The sequence below is a fragment of the Pseudomyrmex gracilis genome, unplaced genomic scaffold (genome assembly GCF_002006095.1).
Source record: "Pseudomyrmex gracilis isolate BER0280 unplaced genomic scaffold, ASM200609v1 scaffold_26, whole genome shotgun sequence".
NCBI lineage: Eukaryota > Metazoa > Arthropoda > Insecta > Hymenoptera > Formicidae > Pseudomyrmex > Pseudomyrmex gracilis.
Genome location: NW_018020610.1, coordinates 437,080 through 453,478, shown reverse-complemented (window position 1 = coordinate 453,478; position 16,399 = coordinate 437,080). Strand labels below are relative to the sequence as shown.

Below are 16,399 nucleotides of genomic sequence, written 5' to 3'. Positions count from 1 at the left end.
GCGGGGTCACTGACCTCAGCTGCGCGGCCTTGGCGGGGCACTGACCTCGGCCGCGCGGCCTTGGTGGGGGGAGGAGGGTCACTGACCGCGGGCGCGCGGCCTTGGTGGGGGGGGTCGCTGACCTCGGCCGCGCCACTTAGTGAACTTGGCACGAGGCGCTACCGTACCTCTTGATCTCAGCTTTATTGGCTAAGTGCAGTAGAATTACTCAACGTAATCTTACTTACCGACAAACCTGTTCGACTTGGTTACGTAGTTGCCAATGTGCATCATCGTGGACATAGCGCTGGCAAACAGGACAGAAAAGCGATAACATCTAAACTGGAAACCCATAACCTTTAATTTTTAGTTGCGTGCAAAAACACGTGTGAAAGAATGGCTAAGTCGATTCGTAGTAAATGGAAGAGAAAATGCAGGGCGATCAAGAGAGAGCGATATGCAGAAAAGGAATTAACAAGACTGAAGAAAACTCTCGGTATCGAAAATGACAACGCGCCCAAGGATGTAGACATGACTGACATAAGCGAAATTGCCACAGGTGAAATTTTTATTTACGTTACTGTTGTATAATAATAACATAATGTTTCATATTAGTTTATTTTTGAATATTAACAGTTGTGGACGCAAAGAAAGTAAAAGAAGACATTACGGCGAAGCAGTCTGAGACCGCAAATACAGGTGAAGAGAAGATGGAAGTGGAAGGTGGTAGAGTGTACAATAAGAAAACAATGCGAGATCAGTATGGGAATTATCCTGTATGGATGAACAAACGAAAGATAGCCAAGCACAAGAAAGGCAGAGCTAAATCACAAAAGGCGAAGAAGAAAATACCTAAGAGACTAACTAGACGACAGAAGAAAGCACTGAAGCAGAATCAAAGCGAGGTTAACAAATGATGATCTTGTTTTTCTAAGTATTATAAAAAATATGGCTTTTTTGTAAATAAAATCTAAGATCTAGATAATTGTGCCTTTTTTAAACTGCTGATGACAATGTCAGTTTTCAATAAATGATGCCACTAAGATATGTAATATTCATTTCAATATATGTCACACTCATTACCTCTATTTTTCTTTTGAGAGGAACTCGGATAAATGTACAAGCATGTACGGGATTCGCTTTGTTTTATTGTAAAGCCATAAGAGTACAAATAGTATATTTATTTCTTTTATATATAAAACCTATATTACGACTCTACATAATGGCAGTGGTTTTATCTCACAGCAGAAATAATTCTGTGTGAATCTTATGACTACAATAACATCAGCACCTCGTGGTGTTGTAGTCACGTAACTTTGATATGTAACTAAAATATATGGTAAAAGTTCTGCTTGAATATGGAAGATACTGATGCTTACTAGTAATTTTGTAATAGTTTCTACATCAACGCTAATAATTCAACGATCCGCTATTTATCGGCACTGCTGATCTGCAGCGTATTCTCAGACGACTTTCCAAATCCGCAACGCGGTTCATCAGATGTTGCATCTTCCTCATTTCAGACTCATATTGCTTTATCTTGCTTCTCATATCGCGCACTTCTTGTTGCATCTGTTGCTACAACAGAAATAGGCAATTGTGCAAGATTTTAGTCATTATGAATATTAATCAAAATAGAAAAGTTCTTTCTCTCAATAAAATAAATTCAAGTCAATAAAAATAAACAACTACGGACCAAGTGCAAATTGTGTAAAATGAACATTGCAAACAAACATGATATAATTTACACTTTAATCTTGAGAAAAAAAAATTTAATCTTATTCTGCTATTTTTGTTAATAAATAATCTTTTACAGTATATATTATTGAAGATGACTTAAAAACAAAGTTGAAACGTATTGATATTGATACATTAGAATTTAATATATTTGCATTACATCCTGCATTTTTTATTCAAATTTGTCGAATTATACTCTCAAGTTGAGATTGTTTTAAATTTTATCGTACACAAGATTTTAAGTATGTAATATTTTATAAAATTATGTATGTATAGATACCACGTTCTCGACAGTTCTCTTCATTTCGTTAACGCTCTCGACCGCTAATGTGACTTTGGTGTTCATCTCGGCAGCCTCTGTATCTCTCTTTCTATTTCTGGCCACTTGCTGAAAACAAATATAATTACTCATTAACTTTATTATTACGGGATAAATATTAAATTATGTAAATAACTTTTACCTTTTCCAGCTTAGTCAGTCTTTTTAAAATAATTTCGTAGTCTTGATCGTTCACCTCGTTTTCTGTGTCTGTAATTTACAAACGTATTGTTCGAAGTTTAATTCATTCACTTGAAATGTTCTTTATTCGTGATTTTTAAACTCGAAGAGTTTACAAGTTTTAATTACTTCTTGAAAATTAATTTACAGAATCTATACTTAAAATCAAATAGTAATGTTCGTGTGTGCGTGAAAAAGTGTATTATTATTAATCATACCGTGAGAAGCCGTCGTCGGGTCTTGTGTTGTCGACGCGTCGTGAAAATCGCCTTCTAAATCGCGAGCCTCAAAAGCATTTTCGTCGGTGTCTGTAAAATCGTAATTAAACAATTTATTCTTATAAAATTAATAATCTATTCTTTTCGCATATATTAGCTTTGACTTTTCTTACTGTTCCTTCTGCAGGACTGACCATCCTGCTGAAGCTGAAAGCCGGCTCTACAATGACATCGATAGCTGCCAGGTAGGTTCGTGCAAAGTTGTCCGCAGGGTTTTTCTACCTCGCACTCGTCCACATCTGTGAGATGAAATGTCATATAATACATATATATATATATATATAATTTACAGGATATTAACTTCTCGAGTGAGAAAAATTTATGTAAATATATTTTTCTAGTTTTACACATTTTATTCTACTTAAGGATGGTAGCACTATTTAACTTCTTTTTAACTGCTTAGTATTTTGTAATAAACATTGCAGTTATTTTAAAAATATTTATTCGATGAAATCGAATGTCTTTTGCGTTATATCGCAATTTTCTCTTCTTTTAAATTGCAATTCCGGCAAACGAGCGGAAGTAATAAAACTTAATTAAACAGAATTTAAAGAACGACGGCTGTTGGTTCGTTCTTTTTTCCGAGCACATCGACGTACAAACGTCGCCTCGTTAAAGCGCGAAGAACATTCGATTGATTCCTCCAGTTACGAGTGCCTTCTCGTGCCTATCGTCGGGCGTAATTAAATCGACGCAGAGCGATATGCTTCTCTCGATAGCATTGCTCGAACGCCAAGCTAAACTGCGGCGCAATCCGTATATTGCGGTTGTCCTGCACGTCCCGGCATCGGTGGGCCGCGAGCGCTCCCGAGATAGATTTACGAGCTATTCCGTCGCTATAAAACGGATGCGTTCTAATCGTCGCTCTTCGCGTACAACACTCTATAAGAATTGTTATTATGATCACAATCGCACGCACTTGAAATGCGAACGATCGATCTTTCTCGTTGTCTATTTGTCAGAGAGTAATATAGTTTTGCAATTTCTCGTTGAAAAAAAAAACACACGATCGCATTTCATTCGCAATCTAAAAAGTCTAATTGTTAAGCAAAATTAAAATTAAAAACAATTAAAATTAAAATTGAAATTACCCGTTTGACATTGGTTGCCGGTGTATCCTTTGGGACACGTGCACTTGCCAGGCGAAGTGCACATTCCGCCATTCAAGCACGGCGCTGTACACGTGGCTGGAGAAAAAACAAATTAAGATTAATCGATCTTCAGAATTATGAATAATATGCTCGGCAGTTGAAACGTCGATATGAAAGAAAACAAAAATGTAAATGAAATTTTCAATGCGTGCATCGAAACACTCGTGTCGCAGTATATCTTGTGTTATTTATTACGAAATTGCAAAATAATTTTTAATAATCGCGATAAATCCGCGCTTACGTTTATTGCATCCGAAACTCGAAGGAGTAACTTGCGACCATCCCGGGCAACAATAGAAACTGGAGGTCAACTCGGTGTACACTAAACTGAAACATTTTGTACATAAACTTTCAGAAAATTTATGAAGTGTACGAATATTATATATGTATTCTGCAAAGATGAAACTTTTATTCAAAACAAAATTAAGTTGATTTTATTTCTTCCGACGAACATTCCGACGTATTTGCGACGTACCTGATTTGTTTTCCTCGATGATGATGCTGATGATGACGGGAAGTTGCGGGAACTTGTCTGGTGCATACGCGTCTTCTGAAACGCGAAACGATAATTTTCAATTCTATTGTTCATTTTTACTCTATTGTTATTGCAAAATTTTTTATTAAATAAAAAAAAGTCGCAGCGTGTGTGCGATATTAGCATACGTTGTATATTCTAGACGCGATGTTCGGATATACAAATCGAATGTATTAAAAGGTATCCTCGCTAAGATACCATCGATATAAGAACCCTTCATGAATCCATCTTGAATAATTCTCTTCCTCCTTCTCCTCCTCCTTCTTTCTTCGAAGCCCGCATCTCGATTTCAGCTTTGCATTTCGTTATCGCGGCTTATGCGCGGTTGAGAAATTAAATCGGCGTCTCGATTATTTCGATAGTCATCGCAACATTAGTGTCCCGCCGCAATATCCCTTCATTCCGATCGAACTGATCGCCGAAGCGCAGTCATCTGAATCGTAAAGCACACACAGGAGACCGGTTAAATCACAAAATGCGAAGGCCGATCGAACACGCGCGCGCGGTGTTCGAGTATTTGCGTTGGCGATATTACAGCTTGTCGTCGTTCGAGAGACGGCGTAAAGACACGACGCCAGAAGTCGATATGAAACTTTGCGTTTCTTCTCGCGGTGCTTCGAGAAATGAGTAATAACGTTCTAACTGTGAGCGTATAATTAAACCTTGAAAATGTCGCGAGAGATCGTATATTTAACAGAAGTATCATCCCGATGGGACTCGACGATGCATGCGGACGGTAGAACGGCTTTCGACGGTTCGTGAAGGAAATGTACGGCGACCACGTGTATTATAATTGGGCATCGGGACGAATACTCGGCCGACAGAATCACTTCGTCATCGTCTGCTCGTCGTGGAAAATTGCATTTTGCCATGTCGACGTCGTGTTTGCTGAAACGCAACACGACATTCGCTGTCGCAACAACGGATGCCGAGGACGCGGTGGTCCCTCTACGTTCGTTTTCTTGCTCCGAGAGGTAAGAGGCGCGAGGAACGGCAAGCTCGCTGTGTGAGTGACTGCACAAAGGATTTATATGCGCGCAAATTCGCCGTCATTAAATATTAACTTGGCATTCTGAATAGTTCCCGACCCGTTTTCTCGACCGGTGTTCGTCGAACGCTAAACGCGCTCCGTTGATTTTCATGCCTTTGTTCGCACCGTTTGTTTATGCGACGTGTGTTGTTGTATTTCAGCAACTTGAAAGTTTTACGCGCGTCCTTAAATTGTTGAATGCAATCTAAAAAAAAAATATGTCAATGATTGAAAACTGTAAAAATACCGTAACGTAAAGTGATTTCTTAGAGGTCGTAGTTGTTGTAGTGAAATATAATATCGAACACGTTTTATCGGTCGAAAAAATTTAACGTAAGATTAACTTAGTTAAGAACAAAACTCGATTTATCGGAGTTCTTGAGAAAACGCGCTTGGAGAGTTCCGGGATGCTAGAGATGGAAACCTCGGGCTCTTCAAACATTCTCCGCTAATAGCAGGTGCTCCGAAGAAATTCAAGGCTGCGCACTATGTCGAGCATCCATGTGCGAGAGCGCGCCCGGTCTAAGGACGAAGCGTTGATTTATCCGTGATTATCCGAGAGAGGAAGGATCAGAAGGATTAGCGCAGCAGGTGATCGCGTATCGCGAATGTTGCGGCTATCTGAACGGATCGCGCGGTGCCGTCACTTTCACCGTTACGAGCAAATTCACATTTTGAACTAATGCGTGACACAGTTTCATGAGACGTTTATTAATTCACTACTCTGACTCAAAAGGATACAAATGGCTCGCTTATGGCACAGTAATATATATGTATACTGTCGACTTTCTGTCGGTTGTTCACAGTTTGTTTCAAGAACATATTAACTCGTTTCAAGAACTTGATATTTTATTTAAAAAAAAACAGTAAATTGTTGTAACAGCTTTTGAGAAAGAGGTTTTGTTACGAAACTATCGACTTCAACAATTTAGAATAGAATGAAACACTTCGCGCAATCGCGGTGAAACAAATTTATTCTTAAATCAATTTATCGAAGTAAATGACGCAAACTACATTTCGAGAAACTATACAAATGCACAGAGAGAAACTATTTTTGATGCGCGACGTCGCGCGGCGGAATTCACGGCGCACCCTGAGGAAGCTTGAGAAATCATCACCCATCATTTGTTGTTAGTATCATATAATCTGCCACGTCCACGCCTATGATAACTAGGGTATTTCAACCTGATTCACAATGATTTCCTGGAGCTTTCTCCGGCGGGCAAGCGCGCGTAAATCGCCCGCACACCGTGTTCCTTGCTTCGCAAAAAAGTCTCGTGAAACCGAGACCGGAGGTTCAGATACGGTTCGGAGGACATTCGCGTGGGAATACTGGTTCGGCTGTTGCTCCGAGTTTGCCGATAAAATTTTCTGTCTTTCTCTTTCTCTTTCTCGCTCGCTTGCTTGCTCGCGACATTGAACGAACATGTGAGAAATGGAAAAACGTACTTGTCGCGAAGGGCGTAGGTGTATCTCGGTGCGATAAGCATCATTGAAAATTTACGACGCTCGCATGACGTGCGACAGCCCCGGGAAATCTTAGTTTTCCACCTGAAATTCTTCATCCTACTGACCGGGACAGTTATGGCGCCAGCCGGATACCCACTGGACCAGTTTCATGCGGTGCGGGTTAAGGGTCAGTACGCCAGAGTGATTGGCTACATCGGTCGAAGCCGATTGCAATGTCTCTATCGATTTAAAATTGTTGTTCTAACGAGCGAGATATAACGGTGCACAGTGTGCGCAAGGAAACGCCGAGTTCGTTAGATGAAAAATAAATAAAGAATAATTGAAGTAGTTCGTTAGGCGTGGAATAATTGAAGCTCTCTCGTGCTTCAAGGTGATTGCTAATAATTCCGTGTACTAATGATATAACAGAAATATAAAGGAAAAAATCGATAACAGATAGAGAGATGACATTTGTTTCTCAGAATAAAAAACGTAGACTTGTGTAAAATAAAATTATTATTAACGCGCACTATATCAAAAATTTGATTAATATTAATAAATTCTACGTGCGTACATTTATTTTGTAAATTATCTTAAATAATAATATTTATTAAAAATTATAACGTGCCAGAAATCTTTATAAGATATTATTGTGAAAAAAATAATCGCGTGAGATTTAATTTATTGAACTCACACGGGATTATTTTATGTTGTAAAAATAATGACAAGCGGAAAAGGGTGGAATGCGCGAGAGAAGACGTGTAATAAAATCAGCAACGTCGCGTATCCGATGCAGAACGACCGAAGACGCGCCGTCGCGTGATGGCGGTTTACACCAGGGTTCGAGTCGAAGGGTAATAAATCCCGGATGAATTACCGTATTGAACGCTCGCATGTCTATGGCTCTCTTAAGCGCTTCCGAAATCTAAGCGGCGATCTCGCAATGGTTCTCGTTCCCGGCACCGTCGCAAAGCAAATCCCTAACGCGACGACGACGTGTTATCGCGGTCGTTTGTTATGTTTTCTACGTTCGTCTGTTGCGCGCATAGATTTTCGCCGACGATGACAACGGTTCCCTGTAAACGTTCTTCCCCGAGAGCCTAACGAGCCGCATGCCTTCCCGATGACATTGTTGCGATTGCATTTTCCATGAATCAAGCGCCAACAGCTCTCGTAACTCCGTAGACTTTATGAATCTCGCACTTCCCAACAGGTTTATTCTCAAGACAGTGAGAAGATAAACTCGGATTCGATATTTGTAATGAAATTTGATGTAGTTTATGATTGTTGTTCAAATAGGCGAATATTTGAGATCGTTCTGAGTTCATCTTCGGATGTTCTATAGACCAATGAAGACAAGTCCATAAAACATAAAACTTAAAACGATTTTAAATATAAGATCGGACTGTGAATACCGGACTTACGTTCCGGTATACTTTGTCCAGGCTCTAAAAACGGAACGTTTCGTGTGTGGAGCGTATTTACAGATCTATAAATAATATTGTTCTATTGCGCTATCTCGTATATAGCAGATCTTTTGTTTGCGCGAGCAGCGCGGAGACGATAAATCAAATAATTACGAATGACTTGAGATTTCGCGACGTATCGGGACATCATCAATTCGATCCAGCCAATAAAGAGACAGACTATCGATTGTAATCGCCGTCGATATAACGACCATTTGTTTTAGGAACGGTCTGCGTGCAAAACACGTGGAATCTCGAGCTGGAGCTTTTGCGGGGCGGAACAAAGAAATCGGAGAGCTGAAGTGCCACTCGTGCGCTTGGCAATTCGTTTTTACGTTTTTCCGATGACAACCTCGACCATCGGTCGCTGTTTTACAAGTGGAACTGAATTGATCGAGCGCAGCTCCGAACACTCGTGACATCACAATTTTTTTAGAGTCGTCCCGAAACGCCATTCGCGTCAATTAATAAAATTCTTTTGCGTTCTTGTAGCTCGGAATAAAGTTGCTTTTCACTTACGTATCGAGTAAGAAAGTGTCACTATAGTGTGGAAGATAAATTTTATTTGTTTAAATAAATCTATTGTATTAAATATCATAAAATAAACGCAATATTATTATTGAGATTAATAATAATTTTTAATCGCAAAAGAGATATTGAGATTTTTGCAAAAAACTAATAACTTAGATTTACGATAGTACGATCCTAAGGAAATTTAATAAGCGCTCGGGTGTAAAGTGCTGTGAATAGACTAGTGAGAGATCATGCAAGCTACTCGAAAATTACGACGTATCTTCTTTCAGGATTCGAGGCTATAATACACCTACATATTGCGCGTTTCAATTACGAATCACGATAACACCTCTCTTGGCGGTAACTTCGCGCAGCTGCATCCATAGTTATCAAGTGTAAGGAAGTTATTTTTAGGGCGATCAAGATGAGTTCCGTGCACTCTCTTGAAATATTTCTTTCCGCCTTGGCCTTTCCTCGTAATATGTATAAAAACAGAAGCTTCTTGCATAAAACACTCTTTCCGTAAGTATTTTCTGAGTTCTTCACGCACGTATTGTCAAACACAAAAACAAGAAATTTTTCTCACGCATCGTATATTTTTCTGAATAACAATATTTTTACAAAAGCAAAACGTAAAAAATGTTTTAAAGAAAACCTAGAGAAAAATGATGACATACTATAAAATGTCTAAATTAATCAACTTTACGTACACTTCCATCTTTCAGAAATTTATTTCGAATAACACATTTTCATTTATGTGTGACTATAATAACTCAAATATTTTATTTATGCGACGCATATATCCCGTGGAGAGAAAGCAGATATGTATTTTCTCGACCGCGACCGTTTTCGGATCGTTGACACTCCCGTATCGTTAGCGACTGCACATACGCTGTCGTATCCACGAAGTGTGAACGAACGACGTCTAAACAATCCGACACCGCAAACCGATGTGTGTATACGTTTACGAGAGTTCGTCGATCTGAGAATCTCGACAAGACGGCTCGCAGTGATTCATGCTCGCTAATTTCAGACCTACGCTTTGAAGAATTGCTTACACAAGTCTCGTTTTTTTCTCAGGATCATGCTCCTCTCCGTCGCTTATTATATTATAATCGATTTGCCGAGGTACGGCAAAGGTTTATGTAACATTCTCGCTTCTCGCAAATGTACGTATACCATTAGAATTTTCTATTGCTCTTTTACGGAAACTTATATAATTTCCTTTTTCACTCAAAGAGAAATTCAAAGATAGAATGTGAAAAATAATATTAAAAAAAAATTCAAATATAGACACGAAAGTCTAGAGTCTTCTACAGAAAGAATTAAAATAGTGTTACACACCAAAAAAAATTTTAATTATATTAATCTTCGTAATAAATGTTTCCAATAAATTAGCAAATTCCCTTTATTTAGACTTTGGGATGATTCTAGGGACCGTGGACTCATTTGATCTCGGGGTTCTCTCGGTATTTCCATAAACAAAGAAATTGCCGGTCTGCGCCGTTCAAGAATGCTCGCAGTCCGTATTTGCGAAAGCGGCGAATCGCCGCTCGTTCATTTAGAGATTGCATCTCGCGCATCAGAGGCCGTTTTCTCGACGGAATGCGCGACGATGCCACGGGAGCCGCGGGCAGGCAGCGCAAAACTTCCAAATTACAAAATTACTTGATGACGGGTTACGCGGGTTACTGCTCAGGTGAAGTAATTATGCGCCTACGCGGTGCCAATAAGATGCGCGGCGTCTCTCATTATTACCGCTTCCTGTGCTTCGTTTTCTGCGCGTTGCAAGCGCCGATGCGGCGCACACGACGACGCGTCTTGCCATTTAATTCCGCGAAAAATCAACGTGAGATATACAATGTGAGTGTTTTGCATAGCGATTTTTCAGGTGTCATTATAGTCAAATTGCATCGATGTTTATGCCATTATCCCGCCTCGGTTGCGTAGCCTTCACGGTGAAAGTCTATTGATATGTTGAATAATCGAGTTTCTCAAACATTACGATGCCGTGTAACATTGTTAGAAATAATGACTCTGCCGTGTGGAAACTTTTCTTATCTAAATAATAATGAGAAACTGTGAGGAAGATAAAATATTACCACTCGCAGTACGTCATTATATATATTGGTTTAAAAAGAAGAAAACATTAACATTTGTAATAATTAAAATACAATTGCGTTTGTAACCAACTTTATGTAATTTTATCTCTACAATCCGAGAATATTAATTCTGCGTGTCACAGTTTTAAAAATTTGACTGGGAATCCCGTGGTCATTGTTCCTGAATGTGAATCGAGAACCAGTTTCTGTTCGACGGCTGTTCGTTTCGGATCGTTCCCAGAACAAACATCGGCAATTCGTCGGTTCGGAAAAAAAAAAAAAAAAAATAAACCCCGACTCTCTTGCAACTCCATAAGCGGAATCGTCCGCGAGCTTCGCTCGTTTTCTTTCGTGGATGCAGTTTACATTCTTGGACGCGCGATTGCCCTCCCGTCGTGTGGTCGTCCATAAAAATCCTCCCTTCCCCATAATTGTCTATTAATACCGCTACAGTTGGACCTAGGTTGAGCAAGCGATATTGCGAAGCGCGAACTTTCTAAGTGAAGTTAATCGAACCAATGTTGCGTATTTTGTAACGCGAGGTATCCAATGTGATTGACAGCAAACTCGCGGAGATCTTCCAACAAGATAAACGAGGTCGTGAATTTTATCTTGATTCCGATGCTCGGAGATTTCACGCTGTCGTTTCTTAATCAAGCAAAGTGAATGGTATGTAAATGATTATCGCGAAATGACAAGCGTAATAAAACTGTAAAAACTCTTTGGTTATATTTTATGAGTTTCAAATTAATATTTATATGTTTATATGCGCGCTGTACATTTTGAATATATATCTAACAACGGAAGTGACCGCGTCCCTATATTGATTCGTGCGAGCGCATGGCGTCTACATCAACACGCACGTGTACCTGCGGCTCGCGCTTTATCTGCCTATTCTCTTCTCTCGCTTTTGACCTCTTCACCCATCGCGTCCGCAGCCTGCGGATAAAAGTTCACGCTAATGGATTTACATGAAGCCGCTATCATCGAACGTGGCAGGATCGAGCCGCGAGCATCCACTTTGATCCTTCATCCCTCGATTTTTGTTTTCTGCCTCGCGATATAAAGCCATAGTCGATTCGATACGCTGTATATTATGTTTTTCCCTTTGGTAAGTGTCTGATATACGCAAACGTAAGTGTCTGATATACGTGTAAACATTATTTGATCTTATATGAGAATAAAATTTTGGCAATATTAAATTTATTTTTGTTGTAAAACCTGGTTTTTCTAAAACAATTTAGCAATGTTTTTCTACAAAGTAACTGCTGACTAATTTTTGATTTCAAGATCGAAGCAAATCTCACGCCTCTTCCGTTTCGTTACTTCCCAATTGGATTTAGTCGCGGAAGACCGAAGAATCGGCATTTGATAGCGATAGGATTTCAATGTCGAGTGCTTGCACGTCCACCGAAATTGTACGTCTTCCCTTGATCCAACGTGCGATCGATGCTCGCGGCCTTCGCCCAACGTATAAGCATTATATAAGGTCATGAGTTGAGGTACATATACGATGTTATCACATCGGAGGTTCGGAAGTTGCGAAACTTTCGAAAGCTCTAGCTAGACGATACCTAGAACGATATTGATTTTCCTTAACTTTTCGATAATTAATGGATCTTTGATGTTCAGTGCCGCTGCTGCTGCCGCTACAGTAATGAATTTAAGCTTGTTCTGACGTTACATCAGTCAAACGCTTCCGGAAGCTTGCATGCAACGTCATCGTCATCTTCGAAAGTCATAAACATGAAATTTGTAATTACACAATTTGTGTGCAACGCGTGTATACGTAACAAATAATGTCTATTTTATAAACATACAATTCGACGGAAAATGAAGACGTGGATGCTACGCTTGTCATATTATTTATTCGGTCTGTTCTATCCGCGATTATATATGACAGCTTCACATGTGTGACGCGTTGAGAAACGACCGCTAACGTTTCCGACTGGGATGATGGAACGCGTTTACATTTCCCGAGAACGCATCACGTCGACGAAACGGCACCTGTCTCTTTATGACCCCATCGCTCATCGATCACGCGTACGGTGTGTCGCGGATCAAGCGTCATAAATTATCGAGACAAAACGTGGCCGACGGTGCGCCGCGGTCCATATCTCTTTGCCGTGCTCGAACAATAAGCGCGTACAACAATAGCTGTTAATTACGAAGAAAGAAAGAGAGAGTGAGAGAGATTGAAGCACAGAGCAAGTTCATGCTGGTCGCGTACGTTTCATGATTTTAATCTTCCTTGTCAGCCAAGAATTTGATCTTTGCGTACATCACAGTCAAAACATATAGACGGTCCTAAGTACCGAAATTATGAAGCGACGCGCGTCGCGTATTGGTCATCCCCAAATTTCTTCAACGATCGTTCAATCGACAAATCGCATTTTAAGTGTTATGAGTGTCGCGCCAATGGGTTTAAATCGATGACACGATCCGGCGCATCAGCCGCATCGATGAGAAATCTTCTCCGCGCGAGGTGCACGCGAGTTCGATCGTGTGTGCAGGATGATACGGAGGAAAAAAAAAGAGCGAGTGAGAAAGAAAGAGAGAGAGAGAGAGAGAGAGAGAGAGAGAGAGAGAGAGAGAGCGAGCGATGCGCACACACACTGAATCATCGGACAGGTTTACAAGATTCTTTAGCCTGAGGCACGCATCTGGGTAACTCGATCGCGACTGCCAGGTACGCGAACACCAAATTATTGCATTCACAGACTTAAATAGTAACTAGAGATTCCACGTGAATATTAATCCATTGTCTGATTGATGAGATTTTGTCAGTCATTATAATGTGAAAAACAATTTCGAGCATGTATCTCTCGTCGCAGCTATATGATTAACATAAATTATGAGCAAGAAGCTCAATAACAACCAAATGAGGTTATTGCAATATTATTCGCGGCTATTAATATTATTTATTTAGCCGTACATTAATATGTACATGCTTGATCAATGTATTTAATCACATACATTAAACTCGAGATTGGTAATTAAAATTGATTGATATATTGTAAAACCAGAGAAACGTATAAAACTCATCATTCTCAGCAAAAACGTAGTGTTTGAAGCTGAATCATCGCTTTGTTTGTTCTGTCTGCCTTTGTTCACCGAGGCATGTGTAATTACGACAACAAACGTAACAAAAAACACGAGGCAAAATGAGGGTGACGAAATCGCTGTACAATAATATTAACACACACACACGTACACGCGCGCGCGCGCGCGCGCGGGTGCCAGTTTACTCTTTCTTCGATATTTATATTTGCCACGGGTGCGAGTTTTGTTTTCTTTCTGACGCGTGAACACCCGTAAAGCCTTTCCGACGAGCAATCATCGAATCATGCTTGGCGAGCAAAATGATCTCTCCCGGCTGTCAGGAGGTGATAAAAGCGGTGCGGCGCGATTTGCTCTTAATGGCCGGGTGTACGAGGCGAGAGGTGCGAGTAAGAAAATGTTTAATGTCAGTTTTGAGAAAAAAAATGACACATTCATCTCGTGACTTTGCTCGGAAATATTTCAAAATTCCAATGAAAATCGCGCGAATTTATCGGCAAATGTGTGAAACGCACTTCTTGCGTGTGTTTTGTAAGTATTTACACCTGCTAAGAGAGAGAGAGAGAGCTGTGCAATCAACTATGTTAAAACCTGAAATTTTCACAATTACGAAAAGACTAGCTCCACACGATGTTTTTTTTTTACTTGCGTATTCAAATATCTCGCGGGAAGAAAATTTTGCGAGAGTCAAGTTTCGCGTTCGACGACGAATCGGGTTAATTGGCACCTCGGGGTCTTTAAAACAGGACAAGAGAGTGTCATTTATCCGGATAGTTTTTTTTTTTTTTTTTTTTTTTTTTTTTTTTTTTTTTTTTTTTTTTTTTTTTCGACTAATTCGCACGTTGCATGCGTGAAAAGGTGTCCGCGAACGGACAATTCCAATAATTGTACGCGACAGAGGAGCGAGAGAACGACTACGTGCGAGATAATTAATCGGTCGATTAATTAAACGGCTCGCGGCTTGCCTTTGAACGCGGCGCGGTTCGCGCCGCGCGGCCTTATTCCGTCAGCTATTGCGCCCCGGATCGTGCATCATCGCCGCGTCGCTCATTGCTCGTAAATATAGTAATTCAGCGACACGTTAGCGGCCCCGTATATTTACGCGACGCGGTTCATTCACTTCCATTTACGTGCCTCCCGTGATGTGACGGAGTAATCGCGCATCACGGCTGCGCTGCTCGCTCGAGACTTTCGAGTATCGAATTATCTTGTTTCTTCGAATCGATCTTGTTTCCTCACCGGTAATTGTGTTGCCGCTTTCCCCGTTTCTTCCTCGTTTTTCTTTTTCGCAACTTTTGTTTTGTTCCATTACTACTCTACTGATATCTGTGATATGTTTAACTACTTTAATAGGTTTGGAAGAGAAGTTTTTTTTCTATGTAAATAAATATGTAAATTTTTTATGTGAATCACCTATGTACCACTTACCCTGAATAATGCCTGGTGTACGTCGGGACGTCGGTCGTTGGCACCTGATAGCTGTTCTGCGTCTCCCGCGGCTGATGCCGATGATTGCCGTGATAACCCGCGTACGCTATCGCCCTGGTACCACCGTAGTCCGCCATTGCCACAGCACCACTGAACTTTTGATCTAGAGTCCGATGGTCCACCTGATGTCTCGAGGTTACCTGCGACAGTCTTGTTGTAAATATTTGCGGTGTCCACGAACTTTTTGCGGTAGTCGTCTCTTGAACGGTACGTTGTTCGTCGTCCTGGCGATGCTGCCTCGCATGAAGCAACTTATCGCGATACCAAACCGGCCAGAGAACCCTGTGATTGTTCGAGGACAACCGATGATGATCGTCCGACGATAACGCCAAGCTCGTCGGAACAGCTCGCGAGATCGCGATGAGCAAAGACGCCAGAAGTATCTTCGGGGCCATCGTTCGACTTTTTCCGAATTCACGAAAACTCTGCTTGCAACAATCGCGTCCAGATTTACGACTGGGATTCGGTGTCGTCACATCATCGACGCTCGCGCGAGGACGGTGTCGGGCGTTTCAAGTCCGCGACAGGTCCGATGAACATCCGGTGCCAAGATCCTCCACGGCCAGGCTGAGAGCGATACTGAGGAGACTACCGAACGAGACACACGAAGCGGGGCCCACGTGCTTCAGCTGCTGGTGAACCAACCCCACCATGAGCCTGTCTTTTTCTCCGTCTCGTTTCTGCTCCCCGTGTTTCGCCGGGCTTCCCTCTTCTGCTTGTTGCAGCGTTTACTCACCGCGCTTGTGGCCCGCTTGTGAGTCTCTTGCGGACTCTCTTATTTCTCCCTTTCTCCTCGTCGTTTCTCTCGCTACAGCTGCGGTCTGTTCTCCTGATACCCCACCAGATCCTCCGGTAACCACCTACGTATCCTTCCGCGGCGGCGGAGGACTCGCGCGTTCCTCTCGTGGTTGCTATCTTTACGAGCGATAACGCCATTCCGAACAAAGCTCTCGCGCTCCGGCTGCGCCTCGAAAACGCGGATATGGGTCGTATGACTCACACGCGGCTCACACGCGAATTCCATCGTTACCGGAACAAAGTCTGAGATGATTAACGGGGGTGGAATAACGTGAATGCAGTTCTTTCGCAGAACGCGCGTTCTGAAAAAAAAA

At 41.2% G+C, this 16,399-nt stretch overlaps 2 protein-coding genes across 2 annotated transcripts; one reads left to right on the top strand and one right to left on the bottom strand.

The window, feature by feature from the left end:
• The first annotated feature begins 305 nt into the window (after window positions 1–305).
• On the top strand, window positions 306–1,013 carry LOC109852242 (protein LLP homolog). The gene is made up of 2 exons (XM_020423215.1): window positions 306–538; window positions 616–1,013. The coding sequence occupies exons 1-2, from the start codon at window positions 376–378 to the stop codon at window positions 894–896; spliced, it is 444 nt and encodes a 147-aa protein (XP_020278804.1). The 5' UTR covers window positions 306–375; the 3' UTR covers window positions 897–1,013.
• A 102-nt stretch (window positions 1,014–1,115) lies between these two features.
• Window positions 1,116–16,032, bottom strand: LOC109852262 (protein HEG). Its single transcript, XM_020423260.1, has 9 exons — window positions 15,228–16,032; window positions 4,120–4,194; window positions 3,886–3,971; window positions 3,585–3,680; window positions 2,607–2,732; window positions 2,434–2,523; window positions 2,178–2,245; window positions 1,997–2,104; window positions 1,116–1,557 (listed from the first exon to the last, which is right to left on the bottom strand). The coding sequence occupies exons 1-9, from the start codon at window positions 15,680–15,682 to the stop codon at window positions 1,390–1,392; spliced, it is 1,272 nt and encodes a 423-aa protein (XP_020278849.1). The 5' UTR covers window positions 15,683–16,032; the 3' UTR covers window positions 1,116–1,389.
• Between the last annotated feature and the right edge of the window lie 367 nt (window positions 16,033–16,399).

Excerpts from the sequence above, each read along its gene's own strand:
- LOC109852242 (XM_020423215.1), top strand. The coding sequence starts at position 376 with ATGGCTAAGTCGATTCGTAGTAAATGGAAGAGAAAATGCAGGGCGATC. Across the intron at positions 539-615 it reads CATAAGCGAAATTGCCACAG|TTGTGGACGCAAAGAAAGTA; the intron begins GTGAAATTTTTA and ends GAATATTAACAG.
- LOC109852262 (XM_020423260.1), bottom strand. The coding sequence starts at position 15,682 with ATGGCCCCGAAGATACTTCTGGCGTCTTTGCTCATCGCGATCTCGCGA. Across the intron at positions 4,195-15,227 it reads TACACCAGGCATTATTCAGG|AAGACGCGTATGCACCAGAC; the intron begins GTAAGTGGTACA and ends TTCGCGTTTCAG. Across the intron at positions 2,733-3,584 it reads CGGCAACCAATGTCAAACGG|ATGTGGACGAGTGCGAGGTA; the intron begins GTAATTTCAATT and ends TTCATCTCACAG.